At 27.0% G+C, this 23,909-nt stretch overlaps 2 protein-coding genes across 5 annotated transcripts; both read left to right on the top strand.

The window, feature by feature from the left end:
• Nucleotides 1-318: 318 nt before the first annotated feature.
• On the top strand, nt 319-23,737 carry LOC103574489 (guanine nucleotide exchange factor DBS). 4 transcript variants are annotated; one of them, XM_014441819.2, is made up of 15 exons: nt 319-854; nt 10,858-10,953; nt 11,453-11,567; nt 11,680-11,770; nt 12,520-12,750; nt 13,242-13,501; nt 13,569-13,803; nt 15,673-15,867; nt 15,938-16,114; nt 17,579-17,764; nt 18,659-19,315; nt 20,111-20,308; nt 20,430-20,638; nt 20,713-20,908; nt 21,552-23,737. In XM_014441819.2, exons 1-15 carry the CDS (start codon nt 686-688, stop codon nt 21,780-21,782), a joined length of 3,246 nt encoding a protein of 1,081 aa, XP_014297305.1. In that variant the 5' UTR covers nt 319-685; the 3' UTR covers nt 21,783-23,737. The 4 variants fall into 4 exon arrangements, with proteins under 4 accessions (XP_014297305.1, XP_053595630.1, XP_014297306.1 ...); XM_053739655.1 differs by lacking the exon at nt 319-854 and adding an exon at nt 943-963; XM_014441820.2 differs by lacking the exon at nt 319-854 and adding an exon at nt 2,800-3,231.
• Nucleotides 4,049-7,137, top strand: LOC106693573 (uncharacterized). Its single transcript, XM_014441823.2, has 3 exons — nt 4,049-4,226; nt 4,406-4,553; nt 5,759-7,137. The coding sequence occupies exons 2-3, from the start codon at nt 4,458-4,460 to the stop codon at nt 6,866-6,868; spliced, it is 1,206 nt and encodes a 401-aa protein (XP_014297309.1). The 5' UTR covers nt 4,049-4,226; nt 4,406-4,457; the 3' UTR covers nt 6,869-7,137.
• Nucleotides 23,738-23,909: the final 172 nt, after the last annotated feature.

Genomic DNA, 23,909 nt, shown 5'->3' with positions numbered 1-23,909 from the left:
TATGTTTACATGCCAGCGCAGCCGCGGCAAAAGCTTCAACTTTCAAATAAAAAAAAATTACCGCCAAAATATCTGTCAGTTTAAACGTCAGATTTAAACTCAGTCATTTCAAAAACTATTTAATAAATACCCATATAATTAAATACCCAAATGACAATTACACTGTAAATAGTATAATTACACTAATTACTGAATAAAAATTTTAATAATAATTATTATTTGCGCAAATGCAGTGTATGGCCATGCGCATTAAAAAGTTTTGCAATCGCGACACCTGTCGCAAGAGCGAAGTCAGTCTCCAGTTCTTTTGACGTTCCGTCACAATAAACATGACTTACAATTACAAATAAACGTCATATCAAATAGATATGGTTAATTTAAAATTAATTATTATTTATAATACTAATTGCGATTGTTAATTAAAACACTAGGGCTGTGTGTCAGTTAATATTTTAATTAATTTATTAAAATGTAGTCATCTTCCGGTACTGTCATCTGATAATGTGATATCGATGATTAGACGTAATAAAAAAAAATATATTAAATATATAAAGTATATATATAAGTGTATATATATTTATTGTTGAGCTAGTGGGTGAAGTGTAATTGTAGTAAAAAAAAAATAATTAATTGTAAATGAAGTTTTGATAGTAAATAATAGTTTGTGTATTTAAATGTGGGTGTGATGGCGAATTCACCGACAAGTATTGAAAATCAAATAGACAGTTTTCTTGAACAATTCAAGAGAAGCGCCTCCAGGGCAATGGAAGATAACGCCAGAGGGAGTTATAACGCGAGCAGCAGCATCAGTCGCAGCAGAAGTGGTAACCTCGACCTCGAGGTCTTTGAGGCCGGTAAGTTTACTTTTACGCGGTTCGATGATTTTTTATAATGCTTACATTTGTAATTCATTATTTAATTATACTTGCAGATGTACTTATTTTTATTTTATTTAATGTTGCGGTAAGCTAGAAGTGACGTAGGGAGAATTTAATAAATTTATAGAGAAGTTTGTAAATGAAGATTGTTTCTTTTTTATTTGAATTTAAATGTTTTTTAGAATGCTGCCAAGTACCTAGAGGGTTTTTTATTATATGGAACAACGCCTTTGACGCATTTTCGGTTGGGAGGGATACGTAAACTTTGCGGTCCAATAATGCGCAAGTTTCTTTTGACAAATGTAACTACTCGTGTATAAAAAATTACGAATATCGACAAAATGTTTTTTTTTACTTTTATTCAACAAATACTTGAAATAGTTATTTTGGATTTTTTACTGACGAATTTTTACTATGAAATTTTGAATTTTTGATTTTGAATTTCAAATTTTTTTTAAGTAAAATTTTATCAATTAATTTTTCAATTCAAATTACATTTTTTTAATTCTTCAAAATTTATAATAATAGTAAATTTCTTCAATTTCAAATTTGAAAAATTTAGCGGCAAATTTAAAAGCCAAACTTAAATTTTCTCAATGGACTAAAATATTTATTTGCTTGGATACCAAATTAATTTTATTACAATTTATTTAATCATAAAATTTTTAAATATTTAAATTAAATTTCAAATTTTCGTTTTTGAATTTAAAATTTTTTATAAAGAATTAATAAAATTTTAAATTAAAATTAAATTTTGGCGTTCTTCTAAATTTTTTATGGAATTAAATTTTTTCAAAATTAAATTTCGAAAATTTTAGCGGCAAATTTAAAAATTCAAATTAAATTTCCTCGATGTATTCAAATATTTATTTACTTGCATGCTAAATTAATTTAATTACAACTTTCAAATCATAAAATTTTTAAATAAAAACTACTCATCTAATACCCAGTAATTTTATTTAAATTAACAAAAAAATACTATCGTCATCGTGATAAAAAACCTCTATCATTACTTAATAAACCAGTAAATTTATGATACTGAAATTAGCCGTCTAATAATTTTTAGAATTTTTTAAAAACGATGAATTTAAAAAAAAAAAATTTTCAAAAAATTGCGCCTATAGTTTTTTAAATTTTCTACATGTGCATATTTTTAGTTTTTCTTTTTTTTAAATTAAATCATTGAAAAAGAAAATTCAAAAATTTTTGATTGTCTGGTAACTTCGGTTTCATAAATTTATTTATTAAAAGAGAAAAATAAATATAAATTACTATAAAAATTTCTCATTCGATTTCAACCCGCCATAAACTCATAAATAAAAGAAAAAATTTGAATTTATCCGTCTTAGATCTCAATCTAAGTAACAATCAACTTGTCTATAAAAACTAAATAAAATTCGGTCTAATCGCGATACATTTAATGAAGAACGTGTAATTATAACGCTTGGAAGAGCACACACACGTAATTTGAATATTCATGACATGACGTATATAGAGCACAAAAAGATGTACATATGTTCAATTGAGTGTTACATACTCATACAATAAACTCCATAAATATTTAAAACCATATCGATATCTAGTATCTTAAGCTACATACTTATCAGTTTAAATGCTATTATTTTAAGTAAATAAACAAGCAAACAAACGACCAATACGCGATAACAATCACATACATGTCGTTAAATGTTATAAATTATAATAGGCTTTTTTTTTTCTATTTCAAGGAGTTCCCGCAAAACGTGCGGCTAAGTCACGTGCAATTTTACTCCCACGCATTTAATATTGCAGAGACACGATTGGCTGTTAACATTTGCACTTGCCCCTACTCTAGTACTTGCAATCCCCTCAAACTTGGAATATATCAGATCTCTCTACATATATATACATACATAAACATATATTTTCTATCTCTCTTAATATCTTATCAACACAGAGCACGTTTGAGTATTCAAGTGCTCCAATGTTTGATATAATAGTAGTCTGAGTAAAGTTGTAACTACTGTATGTACTCTTTATCGTATTGTCATAATATATAAGTACACTTACTTAGAGTACTCTATACTTTTATATATATTTATATCTATTGAGTTCATAGACATGGTTCGATTTTATCAAAGTGCGCAAGGGTGAAATGCCGGTGGATCGTAAAACAATCGATCGAAAATTTTCGACATTTGCTAAAAGAAAAATAAATATATAAACTTATAAATATTTATATATTTTTTATAAATAATAGTGGAGTGAAAAAAAGTGACTAAAATGTTGAATTCAAATTCCGCAAATACTTTAAGATATAAACATCATACATGTAATTGTCCGTGTCATCATCACTGTACGACTAAATGTCCAGGTTTGAAAATATTTGTTTTTAATTATAAATTATAATTAGTAATTAGTAATTAGTAATTTGTTTTATTTATAAAATTTACTATCTTTGTTTTTAATTTATATTTAAAAAAAAAAATATTTTTATCATGGATAGAAAAATTATTTATAAACTTTAGTATATATTTAAAATACTATCGATTTTATCGTTCATTGTCCTGTTTTATGCAGAGGTCAGTTTTTAATTATTAATGAGTTAGAAGTTATTAAAAATAATTATTTTGTTATGCAATTTTTTTGCGATAAAAATTATCGCTGAACGATTAGTTGCAAGTTTAAATACTAAGTATATTTATATCTATGCTTATATTTTTAGTTTGTAAATTTATAAATATAAAAAAAAATTTTTGCGGTTTTCTAAACATGTTTACTTCTACACATGTGGTCTTCAAAGTCCCTGCGTCCATGCGCAACTCCCGCGATTCATTTTGTCCAGGATCGTATCTTTTCTACTTTTAAATAAATCAATACTCGAAAAAATTTTAATATTATTTGCATTCAAAAAAAAAAAAATCAATAAATTTTAAATTTAAAACTCGTGACGTATTTTTAAAATAATTTTTAAATTCAAATTTTATTTAAAATTTTAAATTTAAGTTTTACCTAAAAATTATTTGAAATTAAATTTTTTTAAATTTGCGGGAAATTTAAATTAAATTTTTCAAATTTAATTCTTAAAAGATAATTCGCGAGTTTTTTAAGTAAATTTGGTGATAATTAATGAAAAATATAATAAAATAAATCGGAAATTGATACAGCCCTGAAAATTAACCCCACTGCAAAGCAACGGCAATAAACGATCGCCATATCGTGTCTCGTGTTTCGTTATTTCTTTAAGTATTTTAAATAAAACAACGTTCTTATATTACATAATAAAAATATAAAATTGTGCCTGATGATTTGAATAAATGTAAAAAAATAAAAAACATCAAAACTATTACTTGGGATATTTTTAAATCGGTAAGTAAAGATCTAATAATCAGCAGACTATTAAGACGAAAATTGTTGGGCGACATAACGTGCCAGCGACTTTCGACCTTTTGTTTATAAATTCTTTAAGTTTTGTACTTTAATATACTTTGTAAATATATATATTTATTTAAAAATTTTAAATATTTAAATATTCAAATTATTTTCAGATAAAATTGAGTGATTATTTTTGTAATGTATAAATAAATATAATACGTAATAATGGAACTTGAAAAAGTGGAAAAATCTCGTGTGAAAATAAACTCTAGCAGGATTAAAAAATCTGGAGTTGATAGTAATGAGCATCATGAGAATACGGTAATTTAAATATTTTAATTTACTAAGTGGATTATTTGAGTTCAATTAAATTGACTTTAATTTTGGAGAAATTTAAATATTAATTTATTATTTGATTTAATTATTAATAAATTAAATTTAATTACAAATTATCAGTTTAAACAATTATTTTATTTTTAAAATTTTAATAAATATTTTTTTTATTATTATTGATTTTATCTAAAAAATTCTTAGCAAAATTTCTACTTATACAAATTCTTTATTATTAAATTAATCAATAAGTTTTATTTATTAATTACAACAAAACTTATGTCAGAGTTCTGATCCCTAACGTGACAATTGATCTCAGTTTTGCTAAAATAAAAATGATCCTGAAGTTAGCAGACAATCAAGAATTTTTAGACTTTTTTTTTCAATAATTTGAATTTAAAAAAAAAAAAAAAAAGTATGCACATGTAGAAAATTTAAAAAATTAAAGGTGGAATTTTTCAATATGTTTTTTTTTTTTTTTTTATAATTCATCAGTTTGTTAAGAATTCAAAAATTATTTGACGCCTGCCAAATTCAGTATCATAAATAAAATAGATTTTTAATTATACTAATTAAAATAATTAAACTCAGTTAAATTAGCACAACTGTGAATGTAGCAGGCAAATTTAAAACTATTAATAAATGGAATAAATAATTAATAAAACTAAATTTAAAAAAAATGCGCATATACAAAATTTTAAAATTAATAAGTGCATTTTTTATAATTATTATTTTTTAAATTTTTTACTCTATTTATTTATAATTTTAAATTTGTCTGATGTCTGCTACATTTACACTCATAAATTTACATACTTTATTGATATCAATTTTTCTATAGCATTAAATTTTTTAATTTATTTTAATTATCATCAAAAAAAAAAAATTCAAACTTTTTCATTTAAAAGAAAACTAAATTATAATGAAGCAACTAATGATTCATCTGAAACAAAATATTTTAAACATGAACTTGAACTTCTAAAGTGTTAAATGATTAATTTACGTAACTTACTGATTATAGTTTGAATTATTTACTGAGTTTATAACTGGTTATATATGAACAATAATAAATTTAAATGGTAATAAAATTTGTTTCAATGTTCGTATGGGTAATTTTTAAAAGTTAAAAAAAATTTAGATCATTAAATTATTCACTATTTTTTCTACGTAATTTTTAAAAAATTTATGATTTATTACAGACAGTAGTAAGTGATGAAGAGACAGCAGAATTATCTGAAGAAATAAAGGCCCCAGTATTAAAACCAAAAAAGTCTAAAATAATAAAAGAGTCTAAATACGAATCAACAAAACTTGAAGACAACGTCGCCCAAGTACTGCAACGTTTTAAACGCGGCTGTGAGTGTCAAGACGACCAGTGTTTCAAAGGATTGAATCCCGAGGCAGTGTATCGTCACCGTCTTAATATCGCTGAGTTAACAAAAGCCGAGCACGATATGTATTTAATGGGCGTAACAATGGCATGTTTGGCAAATCCAAATCAAACCGCCCGTCACACCGAACGTCGACGATTACGTGCTCAATACGTTTATCAAGGACGTCGTGTTTGTTTAGACGCCTTTTTGTATCTCGAAAACTGTACGCACTACCAGATAAAACGCATACGGAAACATTTAGTAACTCATGGTGTGACGCCTCGTGTTCATGGTAATCATGGTAAAATTCCCCATAATACATTTTCACTGGATATTTATCAAATAGCAACTGAATTTTTAAAGTCATTTATAAAAGAACAAGAAATAAATCACAAGACAATAAAAACATCAATCAAAAATTCAACGGGTGTTTCGATACATTTGCCAGCTGAAATAACTCGAAAAACAGTTCACGATTTATATAAAGACTACTGCAGAAAATTATCACCGACGATAAAAGTAATGGGTTACTCGACATTCCGACGTTTTATGAAAGTACAATTTCCTCATATTAAATTCGCAAAACTTGAATTTGTCGTAAGACCGCAGCAAATAAATCAATATCAGTCATCAATTATTAGTAATAGCGTTATCATTAATGATAATAACAAACAAATGGAATTGGAAGAAGAAACCGAAACCGGGGAAACGGAAACAGAACAAACAGAGTCGTTACATTTTATAACAGAAACAGCTGATATGATACCAATTGTTATTGCCTCTGGTGATATTCAACATGATAATGATAATAATTCATATTTTATTACGCCAACAAATAAATTAAATGGGGAATTGAGCTATCAGTTAACTACCACGGGTTTATTAGTCAACAGATCTGGACTTCCAATAACGGTTGCTAATATTAATTCGGCGTAAAAATATTTATTTTTTTTTTATTCGGAAAATTAACTCTGGTCATTATGATTCAATTATATATATGATATGTAACCCATGAAACGTTATTAGATTATATTTTTATTTGAATAAAATTTACAATAAATAAATGATTATTTATATATTGATCTGCTAAATTGCCATATAAATTTTATATATATTATTATAGTTTTTCTTTTTAAATATAAATATGACTAATATTTTGTAATATGTAATTAAGTAATGAGTTAAATATATGTGTATATAAATTAGCCATTAACTAGAATATTATTTACTGTTTTGAATTTATAATATGATCAGTTTTATTTTATTTGTTATTGAAGATATTATGGGTTTACGGATCGCTTAATTGACATTTTATTAGATTCTGAACGTCGAATGTGTGATACTTGTAGATATCAATTCGATAATTCACTGTAAAATTTATAATAAAGTAAAAGACCTAGCACCCGATCACTTCATATATTTGGATATCTATATATAGTAAGATTTAGTAGATATAAATATATAAATACATGAGTGATCGGGAACTAAGTCTCTTACTTTATAATAAATTTGAAAAAATGGTGTGCCGTCAACTGATCCGAATAATTTTATACCATGACAAGTGATCCCTACAAATTGATCCCACCGACATCTGATCCCATCAATCTACGGTTTGAAATGATGAAGATAAAGGCTTTGAAGACGATGATAATGAAAATTATGAAGATCTTGATGAAACTGATGAATTAGAAGATCAATTGTCAGTTAGGCCAGTTGTATCTAGTCTGTGGGATCAATTGTCTGTGGGATCGATTGTCGTATGATCACTTGTCGGGGATCAGTTGTCATGGAACCTTTCCTATAAGATCATCATAAATGACAATTCTCTGTCACTATTAATTTCATCATCTTTTAAATGGTCTAAAGTAGAATATATTGGCATCAACTTTACTGATGAGCCCAGTGAATTATTCGGGGCAAAACCGATTTTTTTATTTTAACATCTTTAGGTCTACGAGTTTTTCTATATATTAATGAATGGTATTACTGTGAGAAACATCGAATTGATATCTGTATGTAATCACTCATACCAAGCCCTGTCAAAAAATTCATGTAGAATTGCATGGGAACCCATAAGAATCCATATAGAAAAGTATAAATTTATGTAAGAATCCATAGGACTTTATAGAGAAGTGTATGAATTTATATATATAAGAATCCGTGTAGGAAACCATGGGAACCCATAGGAATCCATATAGGAAAGTATGGACTTATTTTAGAATCCACAGGAATTAATATACGAGTGTATGGATTTATATAAGAAACCATGGGTATCTGAATCCCATATGGAAAATCCACAGGAAATTGTCAGTACCTGGATTCTCATATAGAAACTTGATACTTTTTATGGTATTTGTATCAATAACGTGACGTTTTTTTATTAATTTTTCTAATTCCTAGTTTATACAAAATTCCCATATGAACTTTGACATGGTGCGGATCCCCATGGGAAGTCGAGATAAAAATTTACATGGGAATACTAGATTCCTATATAAATTTGGCATGGTGTATTCCCATAACCCATGTGAGAATCTATATCGGGATCTATGCTGGATTCCTATAGGACACCATATGGGAATAATTGTTTTTATAAATATAAATTAAACCAAGTAAATTATTCATTGAATAATGCGGAATTTCAGTACTCATAAATACAGTCCGCATTGTTTTAATGTCCATAATAATGTGTAGGGTCAGACACCTCATACATTCATAAAATAAATATATATTCTCATATTTCTTTAATGTAACTTCCAGACAGGCTTTAATTCGTTTAATTAAAGACAGACTATAATTTTTTTTTCTTTATAATATTCATATTTAAATGCCAGCAATTTTCTAAACTATCAGTTACCACAATTAAAATAAAAAAGTTATACGAAAAAAAAGTAAATAAAAAATTATTTAATTGGAGCAAGTGTCGGATTGATTTTTTTTTTTTTAGAATAAAACTGTCAGTTAATATTCCAGTTTAAATATATCAATCAATTGAATTGAATCGGATTGGATTGGTATTATATTTATATTTATATAAGAGCCGTTATACAGTTATATCAGTGATATTGTGGATAAAGTTGGAAACTATTTTAGATGGGGAAAAGAGGAATCAAGAGAAGGTCATTCGAGTGCATCCTCACGGGGCCAGAGGCCTTTTACTAACAGTTCACTGCGGGAGAGTTCACGTTATAACTACACGTGTAAAATTAAACGAGAACGATAGTAGTCTCTGCTGATGATGATGTTGATTTATATTTAAACGTTTCCAAATACTGTGCACTGAACGCGGTTTTTTTTTTTTTGAATTATTTTGAATTAAGTTATGGTTTGCTTTTATGCTTTTCTCTTATCATAGTGTTATTGTTGTTTATATATGTTATGTTATATATTATATATATGTGAATGTATAATAGAACTGATATTATCAAATGTCACATAGTATAAAATATATATGTTTACACAAAATACAATAGGAAGAATAATGTATTTAGTTTAAATACAAGAGACCTATTTTCTATATTGAGGTAAATTATATATGTAAATATTTATGTTTATTGTTGTGTAAAATTTCTTGTAATTTTATACAGAGAAAATTATTTTATTTAGTCAATTAAATTCATTTAATAACGTGAGAAAAAATGATAATACAAAAAAAAAACTGTAAATATATGATTCAGCTTTTTTTTATTGTAATTTACTAATTTAATATACTGCCGTATAATTTTTTTTTTCTAAAATATCTTAACAAGTTATGATCCTAAAGTTAGAAGACAATTCAAAATTTTCGGTTTTTTTTAACAAATCATTTATAAAAAAAAAAAACAAAAACTCAAAAATACACGTTTAGAAAATTAAAAAATCTATAGGTGCAATTTTTAAAATATTTTTTTTTTCATAATTTATCGTTTAAAAAATAAATCAAAAATTATTAGACGTTGGATAACTTTAAGATCATTAACAAGTTGTGTTTGACACAAAAAAATCAGTATTTAATTTGAAATATTATAAAGCTTTTTGATATTAAAAAAATATATATACACATGTATAAAAATATATATACTTTGATACAGAATTTAATCATAAGTTCAATTGATTTTATCATTGAGGCGAACACAGATTAAACCCAGAGTGAGTTCGGAGCGGATAATTTTTTATTTATTTAATCCTCCCGGAGTGAAATAAAATTCAAAATTTTTTTTTGGTCTCATATAAAAATTACATTGAATATAACAAAAAAAATTGGGTACGAAATCGGGCCTTGCAACTCAATTAGAAAAAGCGCGCTCAAATAAAATTTCTCATTTAAATAACATGGGAAAAAAATTTTTTTTAACTGAAATTTTATATCTCAACGGATCAATCGTAACATATTTTAGTAGAGAATCGAACGGTCTACAAAAAAGGTCTCTTATAATTTTTTGATACATCTAACTGTTAAAAAGTATCATTTTTATATGAGAAATATATCCAACATATAGTTTTGTTGGGCAAACATATATTTATATATATGTTGACATATATATATATATATATATATATATATGAATCTATAACGTTAAACTTATCGAACATATATATTTTTTGTGCTTAGATGCAATAAATCTGGCATCTAATTTTAGCATATATATTTTTCTATATACGCAGGTCATCCAAAGAGAAGTTAATTTTAATACTAAAACTCCGGATCAGTCCCAACATGGATTAAAATTTACATCACTCCGAAATTACTCCGCTAAAAAAAATTCCCTATTTATTTCGTATACAAACCGATTTTTTTTCAAACCCCAGAACTCCAAATTTAGTAAATTGAGATTCAAATTTTTTACAGCGTATGGCTGAGATAAAATTTTCTTATTGTTTTACCTTACTAGTATATATTTATTACATAAACGGGCAATTAAATAAAAACGAATTTAATTTTGTTACAGAGGATGTCGAAAGTATGACCGGAGAGATCGAAAACGGAGACCTAGCAGTCCGCGACGTAGCAGATCTTCTTCAGCATCAGTATGCGATTATTACGGGTAAATTAATCAGCATAATAAATATGTTTAATCAAGCCGAGTAAATTTAGTGAATTTAATGACGAGGTTCGATCATATAGAAGGTAAATGCATCCCAGTACTCGTCACTGCAGTATGATGTCAACCGTGTTCGGAATTTTTTAATAAAAATCCGTTAAAACCGGTTTCTCCCGCCGAAAATATATAATGCACATAATCCCGATATTCTTGGATAAAAATTCAGAATTCAACTCAGTGTCGATCAATATTTCAATAACTATAGTATATATATATATATATATAATATACTTTTTTATTATTATTACAGTACTGTATTAATTTATAGATTTATAAAAAACGCATCTAATTAGTGCGGGAATTTATTTTTGTTTAAAAATTCGCTTTTGTAAAATGAAAAAAAATTTAATTGCTGTTTATATTGACACTAAATACGGCTATTAACAGACGTTAATTTAATGCAGATGTGTAGTTAAATTATTTTATTGTTTTTATTATCAAGGAGGTAAAACAAGAGAAGGATGTCCAATAATAACATTTCCTGACAATGGAAACTTTCACAATCTTAGTGATTTAGACTATCAGCGTTTAATGCTCTATCTCACTTCAGTTCCCACGTAAGATTTTTTTTCGCTTCTACTGATATCTATTTTTTTTTTTTTTTTTTTTTTTTTTTATTAATTATTAATTGATCAATTACTGTAATTATTATTAATAAACTTGCTATAGATTACAGGAAGCTGACTTGGGATTTCATTTGATAATCGATCGCCGAACAGACAAGTGGAACTCTGTTAAAACTGTCCTAATTAAAATATCTGTGAGCTAATTACTAAATAATTTATTGTTTGCATCCATTGTAATTAATAATAAATTATATATAGCAGAAATTTTTTTCTTAAAACCGTCTATTAAATGATTGCAGGGGGGGGGTGACATAAATTGCCTGTTAAAAGATGTGCTCTTAATATTAATATTTAGAAGTCGCTCATGTAATTTTCGATTTTACATTTAAATAACATAGGAAAAAAGAAATTTTAAGTTTAGAATTTTATACCTCGGCAAAGGTTCATTGTACAGATAAGCTAAGGATATAATTTTGTAGGGAATTGAACGCTCTACAAAAAAGTCTCTTATCATTTTTTGATAAATTCATCTGTTGAAAAGTTATCGAAGCTTGAAATCAAATTTCTAGTAAATTTCAAGATTTTTTTTACATTTCCGGCGAAACTATCAAACTTATCACAAAATATCATAGGACCTTTTTTGTAGACAATTTTATTCTTTACAAATTATCTCTGATAAAGTTTTTCAAAATTCCGCATTTTTTTCTAGTTATTTCAATTTTAATGTCAAAATCTTGAAATCGATCAAAACACTATTTTTTTTAAGAGCTTTACATTAGAATGCAAGTAACTAAAAATAAGTATATTATTAATTCACATCAATTTGTAGTGTACAAATATATAAGAACCTATATTACCCATATTCCTGCTATATATTATTTATAAATAATTTATTTAATAAATAATTCAAATGAAATATTTATTTATTACTTTATTGCTTTAGGCATTTTTTCCTGGATTAGTTCATGTTGCCTATGTGTTGCGGCCAGTTGGTTTTCTCCAAAAAGCCATTTCTGAAGTATCAAATAAATTATTTCGTGAAGATTTTAAATTTCGCGTTATTGTACTGGCTAATGTGACTGAGCTGTATGATTTTATTGACAAAGATCAGCTGACAGAACAACTTGGCGGTGATTTACCGTACTGTCATACAACTTGGATTCAAAATAGAATAGTATGTTTTTTTAAAATATCACTCACTTATAACTTATTCATATATTTATTACCAATTTTCAAATTTACATTTGAACATTGCGGTGAAAAAATCAAAATTGTGACTAAACTAGTAGAGATACAACAAAATTGTATATAAACAATTGTGTAGATAATTAAATTTCCTACAAAAAGTGTCTGATTGTATTTTTACATACATCTCATTATTTCAATGTAATTTGAAGTTAAAGTAAAAAAGTTAATTTTAAAATTAATTGATTTTCTGTTTATTTTATCTGTATCTTTATAACTATCAGAGTTACGTTAATAAACATAGAGACCTTTTTTGTAGAAAATTAAATTTCCTACAAATTTTGTTTAAAAATTTTCTCTCTAAAGTCTGTAGTTTCGCTGCAAATTTCATTTTAAAATAAATTCACTTTTTCTAATTTCGGTTTTTTTTTCAAATATATTTATAAAAATTATATATATATATTTTTTTATTGTTGATAGAGTTTAGAAAAATTTTCATCCATGACTCAAGACGTATCACTTGCCTTAGACTCATTTACACGTCGCCTAGCGGAAATAGAATTTCCCAATAACACGATAGCAACAACCCGGCTATTGAATCAGCAGCAAGCTGAGTACAATGAACTTAAAGAGGAAATTTTGAGCGCAGCACGACATGGCGAAGCACTTTTAGATAGTGTAAGACAATTGACCGGTAAAAGTACTGCCGATCGATTAGGAAATGTCGCTGCTGTTGAAAGGTAATAAGTACACTCACAATTTATAAGTTTTATTCAAATTTTAAATAATTTTTAATATAACTTACAGATTGTTAGTGCAATTAGAAGAAACAGAACGTACATTTGACCTTTTTTGGTCACATCACAGTTCTCGTTTACGACATTGTCTAGCTCTAAGGCAATTCGAACAAGATTTTCGTGAACTACAGGCATCATTAGATCAACATCTAAAAACCGTTGACGATATGACTGAAGTTGGAGAAACTCAAGTTCGGGTAGACCAACTTATACGGGATACATCAACTTTCCAACGTATATGCCGGGTATGTTTATTTGCAATAAATAATTATTTTTAATATACACTTTTCTTACATGAAATATAAAAATAAAATTCTTAATAAATAATTTAAACAAAATTATAAATGTATAACTTATTTTTAAAGTGCACAATAATTAGGTATTTGTGTAGACTCGCGGTCATTTGTACATTTGATAAGCAAAGATGCCATTTTCTATATATTGCTTTCAACAAATGCTATAAGAAATTTTTGGTCTAACAATGGTCTCTGAGGACTTTACACTCTCTACTTGGTGTAAACTGATGGTGTGTAATTTTTTTTGTGTGAAATATCAAGCCATGTACTTTTAACACCATATGAGTTTTTTCTTTCACACTATTTGGTGTACTGTAAAAAAATTTGGTGTAAAAATGATACCCGAGGACTTTACACTCTCTGCTTGGTATGAATTGACGGTGTGAAATTTTCTTGATGTAAAATATCAAGAGGTGTTCTTCTTATGTAGTGTAAAGTTTCTCTTTTACACCGTTCGGTGTTATTACCTCAAATATTGTGTGATAATATACTGTAAAAAATTTTGAGTTCGCGGTGTAGTGTGGTGTAAATGGTTTGGTGTTATAATTTTTTACGCTGCCGGTGTAAAAATGATAAGACGCACGGTATTTTGGACCGTGTAAATAAGAACGTTCACACCATTAATGGTGTAAATGTACAAGTTATTCATTTGAAATTCCAGATTACTTCGTACCGCTTGATATTTCACAAAGAAAATTTTACACCGACAATTTAAAAATGGTGTGAAATAAAAAACTCATATGGTGTTAAAAGTACATGGCTTGATATTTTACACCAATAAAATTTTACACTGTCAATTTACACCGAGCAGACGGTGTAAAGGACAAGGACTATTTTTACACCAATAGTTTTGTACAGTGCACCGAATGGTGTGAAATAAAAAAACTTTAATGGTGTTAAAAGTACACAGTTTGATATTTTACACCAATAAAATTTTACACCGTCAATTTACACCAAGCGAACCTTGTAAAATTCTTAGAGAAGATTTTTACACTTAAATTTTTTTACAGTGTATAATCTAGTTTTAACACCAAACCACCATAAAAAATTTTTAGTCTGCCTTGTGGTGTGAAGATTTTCTACACCGTTGGTGTGAGTTACATGATGCAATGTATTAAATTTTTGACCGTATAAATTAGAACGATCTCACCGCTAATGGTGTAAATGTTAAAAGTACACGTCTTGACGATTTACACCGTCAATTCACACAGAGAACACCGTGTAAGGTCCTCGAGGATAATTTTCAATACCAAAAATTTTTGACAGTGTAAAGAGGTGACCGTGAAAGTAAACAAATACCTATAATTATAAATATAAAAAAATAAACACCCATGCACACAAGCACAAATGGTATTTTGCATCGCTTTCCACTTTTTATTTTTGTCGATAGTCCTATTTGTTGCATACCATGTGGATTTGGGTCTTGGTAAGCAGCAACAAAATTAACCAGATTAATAAATCTATACATAATTATTTATTTATAATATCAAAATATATTAAATAATTAACTTATCAAATTTATTTTGCTGATGAAATAAAAAATTATATTTTTTTAAAAAATAAAACATCAATTAATTTATGTTTATTTTATCTGCACTCATTATTGTTTTTTTTTTATTACATACATTTAGACAGCATGATGAACTGCATTAACTGCATGTACATGCTCATTATTATTTTATTTATGATAAAAAAAAAAAATGCTTATATTAATTATGTGATATCCGTAGAATAATTAATTAATAATTTTATTTATTAAAGTAAAAACTTTTTTTTTTATTTTATAAATTTAATGAATGACTGAAATTTAATTTACAGGGTGATATTGATCGTGCTGAGGAAGTGATTGCTGCTGGACAACAATTATTATCAGGAAGACATCAATGTCCTACAGAAGTCGTAGAGCCAAAATGCGCTGAATTGCAACGAGTTTGTACTATTTTGAGTCAAAGATTGGAAAGGCGGTTGCATACGCTCACTAAATGCCGCGAACTTATGGAACGTATTGATAAGGTAGCTTTTTTTTAATTGTAATTAATTGTTATTTTAGGCAGATAAATAAATTTGACGGATAAATTGTTAGGCTAATGCGTGGTGTACACGAGGTATTGAACTTCTCGCTTCACAAAACAGCGCAATGCCAACGGATCAGGCTCTTCAGGAACTAGAGCAGCTTGTTGAAGCCGCTGAAGAGTTCCATAGTCCTCGATGTATTTTTCAAGATTCTATAATGCCAGAAACTAAAGCATTAGTTGCACAGGTAAATTATTATTATTATTATAAAATTTGAAAAATTAAACCGAAATCCGATAGCACAACTATCTGGCTACACACGATTTTAATTATAATTTTTTTCATAAATATGACAGTTTGTAAATTCAATGTATAGTTTTACTATTATTTTTTTTTGTGATGGATACTTTTTTAAGAAATTTTACTAGTAGATTTATACTCATTGTGAAATTTCAAAAAATTTTTGCTGCAATGCGTTTTAATTCGTCAAGTAGGTTTTCAAAATACCATTAGTTCAAATATAAATATCTATCCGGGTGAAAAAATTTAAAGCCGAAATAAAAATGAAATTTTTTCCCGGGTGAAAAGAAGCCGATAAAAAGCCTAGGAAGTGAACACACGGCCGAAAAATCGTTAGGCCGAAATTTGGCCAATAACTAGGCCTAAAAATTGCCGAAATTTAGCCGACGACTAGACCTAAAAATAGTCAAAAATTTTCGGCCTGTTAATTATAAATAATAAAATTTCGGCGTATTTTCAGTTAACTTTCTGCCTTTTCCAATGAATTCTACGGCTTCAGCCCGATTTCGGTCAAATTTCAGCCAGTTTTAAACCTGTTTATTATGAACAACAAAATTTCAGCGTATTTTTAGTTAACTTTCGGTCTTTTCCAATGAAATTCTACGACTTCGGTTTGATTTCAACCAAATTTAGCCTTTTCAGCCAAATATTTTTACCCTGATATTTATTATTGCGCTCATAATTCTTAGAAAATTTTGTCCATTGTTTTTTTGGGTGATTACGAAATTTTTGAAATCCCAAGATTTTACTTTCATAATTTTTTTTATTTTTATAAATTTTTAATAAAAATACAGGCTGATTATGTATGAAATAAATTAAAACCGACAAACTAAGCTTTTCTATTAAAAAACTTTCATTTTTCAATAATTATTACTGATAAATAAACTGGGTTTGAAAGTTGATTTAATTTTCCATTTCATTATCATAAGAGCCATACTAATCATAAAGAAGCAAAGAAACTTTTTATTCAAAAAGTTTTAAATATTTTTTTTCAACCCAATTTAATTTTGCGTACACAATTAAATAAAGTAGAAATAAAAACTCCGAGTAAAAGCTTTGAAAACTTATAATCAATAAAAAAAAAAAAAAACAGTAAGTGAAATGGGAGATTTTTTTATCTCTTTAACGCTTTTGTCTTTTTTTTACTCTTAATAATATAAGGCCATTGAATACCCTTTGTGAAAATAGATATATCTGTAAATGGGGCTTCAAATTAAGCCTTTTAAGTGTCATGAATTGAACAAGAGCCCGTTAGTTTTAACGTACTCCTAATTGAATTATCAAAAAATAAAAAAAATTAAAATACTCACTTGATTATAATTAAATCCTTTGTTACAAGTCATGACTTCTGACCTATTGAAATAAAAATATCTATACTTAAATAATATTTAAAATAAAAATTTCAATGTAGGTCTTACAGAGAATCGAAGATGTAACATTGATGTGCGAGAAAAAAATAATTGTTTTGAAACAACAGTTGATAAAACCCGCGAGACCGGTTCAAACGGTTACACCAGAGCCAGCAAAACCACTTCAAGCCTCACCACAAATCATAAAACCAGGAAGAGTTTTAAAAAAAGCCAATACAATGCCAAAGGTATATTGATTAGTAATAATATTTATTATTACTGTTATTATTAAATTTCCGCTAAAAATAGAACTTTTCTTAAGAAGAGGAAATTAAAGAAAAATATATTTTTTCACCATAAGGTCAAAGACCTAGTACCCGATCAGGGAACTAGTATTCGATCACTCCATGTATTTGCAGATTTATATTTAGTAAAAATTAGTAGTAAATATGCATGACTGATCGAGTACTAGTTCCTTGATCGGATACTGGGTCTCTTACTTTACCTGTGCCAAAAGTTTAAATTTCTGCCTTGTTTAGAGGGAAGAAAGTCGAAGAAATTAGTGCATGCGCCATTCTTCCCCCAGAGGCAAAAATTTAAACTTTCAGGTGCAGATCTGAAAAATCGTATACACACCATGAAGGAATGTATGACGTCCCAATCTACGTGTTTGCCACTCACATCTTCACCCGAGGTAGGCAATTACACACGCGGGTCAAAATGTCCTACTTTTCTCCCTAGGTGTGTAATATACTAATTAAAAATTAATGTTTGCAATTATAACCCGGAACTTGGGTGTCATTATAGAAAATTTTAACATTCAAACAATAAATTTTACAATACGTCATAAATTTTTTAAGTTTAAGTTACGATTTTAAAAATTCAAATATTAATGTTTTTTACACACCGAAATAAATTGTAGTTGCTACAACAGCAGCTGTAGTTGAGGTTACTACAAGTTGTAGTATCCTTTATTACATATTAGAGTACTCGCTACTACAATATTGTGGTTAGAAGAACCGCAATTTTTTTTTAAGTATTTGAGATTATTGACTATGACAATAGCATTTTAGACATAAAAGTGTTAAATTTTTGAAAATAAACTATTAATAGTATTACTGATTTTAAAAATTTTTTTAAAGATGGAAATGGGTCCAATAGAAGGTGGTGACTCATCGTCACCAGAAAGCGAACCAAGAGACATCGAAGCAATGCGACTTAAACGCGGCCATGTATTAACAGAACTTGTCGAAACAGAACGTGTTTATGTAGCAGAACTTGGATCTATAATAAAAGGATACATAATGGAAATGACGAACGAAACAATGAGTCATTTAATACCAAGTGCATTGATTGGAAAATCGGATGTACTGTTTGGTAATCTCGAAGAAATTTATCATTTTCACGGTGAAACATTTTTACGTGACTTGGAAAATTGTATATCAAATACCGAATTAGTAGCGCTGTGTTTTGTACAGCGAAGAGATATATTTTTCCGACTGTACAGTTATTATTGTCAGAATATTACAAGATCTGAGAGTTTGAGAGAGCAAATACAAGGAGAGCCACAATTTTTAGCAGCTTGTCAACAAAAACTGGGCCATAAGTTACCGTTGGCTGCTTATCTGTTGAAACCCGTGCAGCGTATTACTAAATATCAATTATTATTGAAAGATTTACTTAAATATAGCGATGAACCTGCTTGCTGTACAGAGCTACAAGAGGCATTGGATTGTATGCTAATTGTTTTGAAATGTGTCAATGATAGCATGCATCAAACTGCAATCAGTGGATTTGGAGTAAATATTTAATTAATTTCTGTTTATGTTTATTTTATATAAGCGGAGTTCAGGATCAGTTTATCGAATTCGAAACACTGACATTTTTTATTTAAATGTTTTTTTTATGGAGAAAAATCGGCCCAAGAACCTGATGAAAACAGATTTTATATAACTGTGTACAATTATATATAATTATATAAAATTTTTATATAATTATATACAATTATACACAATCATATACAATTCTATATAGAAATACAAAAAAGAATAATAAAATTATATACAAATATATATATTTGTATACTATTATATAGAATTGTATATAATTATATATAATCTATACGAATACAGTGCGTGATTATATACAAATTGAATACAAATAAGATATAATTATGTACGATTGTATACAAATGGATCAGGCCGTTTTTTCTATCCAATTTATATATAACTTTATACAATTGTATAAAATATTTTTTCATCAGGATATTTCTGAACTTTTATTATGCTGTCGAAAAAATTTAAAACAGGAAGTTGAGTTGTCAATAAATTATTATGCTGCACTATAATTATTATTGTAAGCCTCTAGAAATTTTTTATTTACTACTATAATTTCTAATTTAGACAAATAATTTTAATTGCAATTATCGATAAGTTTTGAGTTTATAAAATATTTTTGTGTAGCAAAATAATTTTCTGACGATTCTACTTTCTGTTTCTAATTTGGTCAATAGCATAATAAAAATTGTATATATATGACCTAACCTAAAAACGCGTAATAAATAATAATAATTATTATGGTAATTTAATTTACAGGGAGATTTGAACGCCCAAGGTGAACTTTTATTGCAAGGATCATTTAGTGTTTGGAGCAGCAGTAAACGTGAACGTTTATTACGACTAAAACCTTCTCAACGTCATATTTTTCTGTATGAAAAAGCAATGATATTTTGTAAACACAGTAAACCACAAGCTCATAATAAAGCAACTTATCATTTCAAACGTTTTCTTAAAGTAAGTTTAAAAAATAAATAGCACATTGTATGACAAGAGATAAAACAAAAAAATTTCAGACCAGAGTGAAATTGTAAATTGTAATTTGGAATTTATTAAATAATTTAATACTTTTGTGCAGATGTCACAAATCGGTTTAACTGAATCGGTAAAAGGGGACACGAGAAGATTTGAAATATGGTTACAAGGTCGTGCTGAAGTTCATACGATCCAAGCACCGAGTAATGAAGTCAAACAATCGTGGGTACGACAAATAAAAGGTGTGTTGATGTCACAACTTGCTGAATTAAAAGGAAAACAAAATAATGCGTTAGCTAAATCTAATCACAAGTAAGTATTTAATTTAAACCTAAATTTATTATTTTGATAGTGAAAATTTATGATTGATGAAAATTACCTTGTAGGCCATTGAGACAAACAATATCATGGGAGATACAAAGTGTTTCTGGGTCATTGCGTACACTTTCTGTTGACGGTAATAGTGTGATATCACATGTTACTGATGTATCACAATCAACGGAAGAAGATGTAGCTTGGAGTTCAGAAAATAGTAACACTGATGACGAAGATGCATTTTCGGAAAATCCAGGACCAGCTCCAGTAAATTTATTTTTGTATTATATATAATGATACTAGTTTATAAATTATTTTTTTGTGCTATTAAGTCATATAAAGTATATTGAATACTGTATTTGAAAAATTTGAAGATATTCAATTCCTATAAGGTTTAGCATCAAACTAAAATTTGGATAAATTTACTAGTAATTTTAAAAAATATGAATATTCGATCAGAATTTTTCAAGTGCGCTCTCTTTGAAAAAAATTTTCATGCATGCGCACTGTTTCTGCACTTTATTGTTTTGAGTGCGAGTACTAAAAAAATTTCAGCGTGTCTATTACACAAATCCCGAATACCCAGATTCCCAATTAACAGATTTTCGATGATACAGGTTGACTTTCTTACTTACTGATCGTAGATCTCAAGTCAAAAAGATAATAGTGAATTCAAATGTTGAACTCAAGATTTTATAAATTTGATATAAGTTCTGATTTTTTATAGGATTTCTATATATTTTCTTAACTCCGGTACTCCGAGTGACGGAGTAAATTCTGATTCAAGTAAAATCATATTCACTTGCTATAATTTACAATGTATTCAAATACTTTTAATTCAACACAAAATTTATAAAACTAGTAAAAGCTAATATTTAATAAGTCATTAATTAATAATAATAAATTTTAGGGTGGACGATACGTAGCATTAGCTGATTACTGTGCCGTTGGTCAATCAGAAGTAACAATGCGCGAAGGCGATCACCTGGAATTATTAAAAGTTGGCTGTGCCGGTTGGTGGTTTGTTAAATTAATTGGCACTGGTATTGAAGGTTGGGCGCCAGCAGCTTATTTAGAGCCAGTTAGCCGCAAAACATCCCGTAGTTCTCAGTCTGTTAATAATAGTCAAGAAGTTATATGAAATCGGCGTTTAACACACTAAGTAATACATCGCATGTAATACATTTACGTATACATACAGTGTATTATTTAGTGTGTTAATTATTATTATTACTATCACTATTATATTTTATTAAGTTTCATCATTCAAATTAATTTAATTTAACACATTAAATAATACTTTAATATTAATTGATATGTTAAATTTCTCGTGTAAAAAAATTCGTTACAAAAATATTTCTAAAAAAAATCGGCATTTGAAACTTCTAAACTTGAGACAGATTAGAACTTTAAGTGGAACTTTTTTATACTTTTGTAATTTTGATAGTAAAAAAAAAATGTTTTTAAAACATATTTTTACTAAACTTTACGTTCGTTTCGAAAAAGTCGAAAAACCTCTAATTTGAAACTTTTTATCAACTTTTTTAGATTCTTATGGAGCTAGTGATTTCTAATGAAAATTTTTTCGGAACGAGGATAAAATGTAGTAAAAATACGTTTTGAGATAAACTTTTGTTTTTTACTATCAAAATTACAAAAGTACTAAAAGAGTTTTATTCTGTCACAAGTTTAGAAGTTTCGTATATCGAACTTTTTTTTGTAACGAATTTTTTTTAACACGGGTTATCATGTGCAATTAATTTTTATATGGTTTAATTATGCCAAGAGCAATTTCAATCAAATGATATTGTTTTATTTTTATTTAAATAAAGAAAAGAGCTTTAATGGACTGATTAAATGGCAAATAACTTGTGAATTGGATGATAAATTTTTAAATATTAGGACAATTTTTTTTGTTCGTATTCGACTGAATTAGCCAGTACAGTATTTTATTATTATTAATTATTATTATTTTCTATAAGTAATTAAAATTACATTAATCAAGTTTTTTTTTTTACTAATTTCGAGGCTATTTATTAACTGTATATATATATATTAATATATATATATATATATATTTTTTAATAGATTTTGAGTGTAGTGTAATTATGTATTTACAAAAAAAAAATTAACGTATTGATAAATTGGACATTAATCTTGTTTACTTATTTTTTTTTAAATGTTAAAATTAATATAGTAATGAATATTTTTAATTGCGGAAAACTAATGGGTAATGAGTAAGTAATGTAGAGTATTGATAAGAAAAATACTAAGGACGGAGAATGTTTTAATGCCATGTTAGATTTATAAGCAGGTACATTGTTAAATATTTAAAAAAATTGCTGGAGCAATGTAATATTTAAATAAAACCCGGTAATACAAACTAAATATAATAGAAAGGAGGTAAAAATAAATAAATAATTAATATGATAATAATGATATTTATAAAATTATTCAAAACTGAATCTATAGGACGTATGCGCAATTAACAGACTTCCAAATTGTAAACAGTTAACACCAATTATGCAATAGTTTATTATTAATAACTATAGTTTATATATTTAGTACTGATTAACTTGCATTGATTAATAATTTATAAACTGATACAGTTAAAAAAATATTTCTGGTAATAAATACATACATTTAATGTATACAATAATTATTATCGATAAAAGTTAATTTTTTTTTCTATGAAATAAAAAATTGATACGCACATAAAAAAAAATTTATTTTTATTTTTATCGTGTAAAATTTTTATTTATACTAAAAGTGTCTAAGGGGGTGGCATTGTAATTTATTAGAGATAAATTCGATATTTAGTTTTGTCAACTGTTAATATAATTGCAATTAATGTCAATTTTTTTTTAATAGTCGGACTTTGTCATAGGGTTACAAGTTTCTCTGTCAAACTATCGCGATACCTGATTTATAAAAAAGACAGCAAATAGTCTTATTACAGGGTTCGACTGTACAAAATTTTTTTGAACGTTAATTTGATGTCTCTTAATTTTTTTTTATGGAACAAGTATTCTATGGATTTTTTTTTGTAGAATATTTGATACTAATTGGAAAAAGTATTTAACAATTAGAAAAGAGTTAAAAAAAAAAAAAAAAAAAATCACGAATGTTTTGTACATTAAAAAAAAATGGAGTTCACAGATTAAAAATATGTATGAAAAGTTTTACCAATGAATTTTACACAAAATGCATAAAAAAAAAATTCAAGATAAAAATTTTTTGCGTTTTTTGAATAAATATTTTAATTTTC

Source organism: Microplitis demolitor, chromosome 5, assembly GCF_026212275.2.
Source record: "Microplitis demolitor isolate Queensland-Clemson2020A chromosome 5, iyMicDemo2.1a, whole genome shotgun sequence".
Classification (NCBI taxonomy): Eukaryota; Metazoa; Arthropoda; class Insecta; order Hymenoptera; family Braconidae; genus Microplitis; species Microplitis demolitor.
This window is presented reverse-complemented; position numbering and strand designations above follow the sequence as displayed.

Excerpts from the sequence above, each read along its gene's own strand:
- LOC103574489 (XM_014441819.2), top strand. The coding sequence starts at position 686 with ATGGCGAATTCACCGACAAGTATTGAAAATCAAATAGACAGTTTTCTT. Across the intron at positions 20,309-20,429 it reads ATTTCAAACGTTTTCTTAAA|ATGTCACAAATCGGTTTAAC; the intron begins GTAAGTTTAAAA and ends ACTTTTGTGCAG. Across the intron at positions 20,639-20,712 it reads TTAGCTAAATCTAATCACAA|GCCATTGAGACAAACAATAT; the intron begins GTAAGTATTTAA and ends ATTACCTTGTAG.
- LOC106693573 (XM_014441823.2), top strand. The coding sequence starts at position 4,458 with ATGGAACTTGAAAAAGTGGAAAAATCTCGTGTGAAAATAAACTCTAGC. Across the intron at positions 4,554-5,758 it reads ATGAGCATCATGAGAATACG|ACAGTAGTAAGTGATGAAGA; the intron begins GTAATTTAAATA and ends GATTTATTACAG.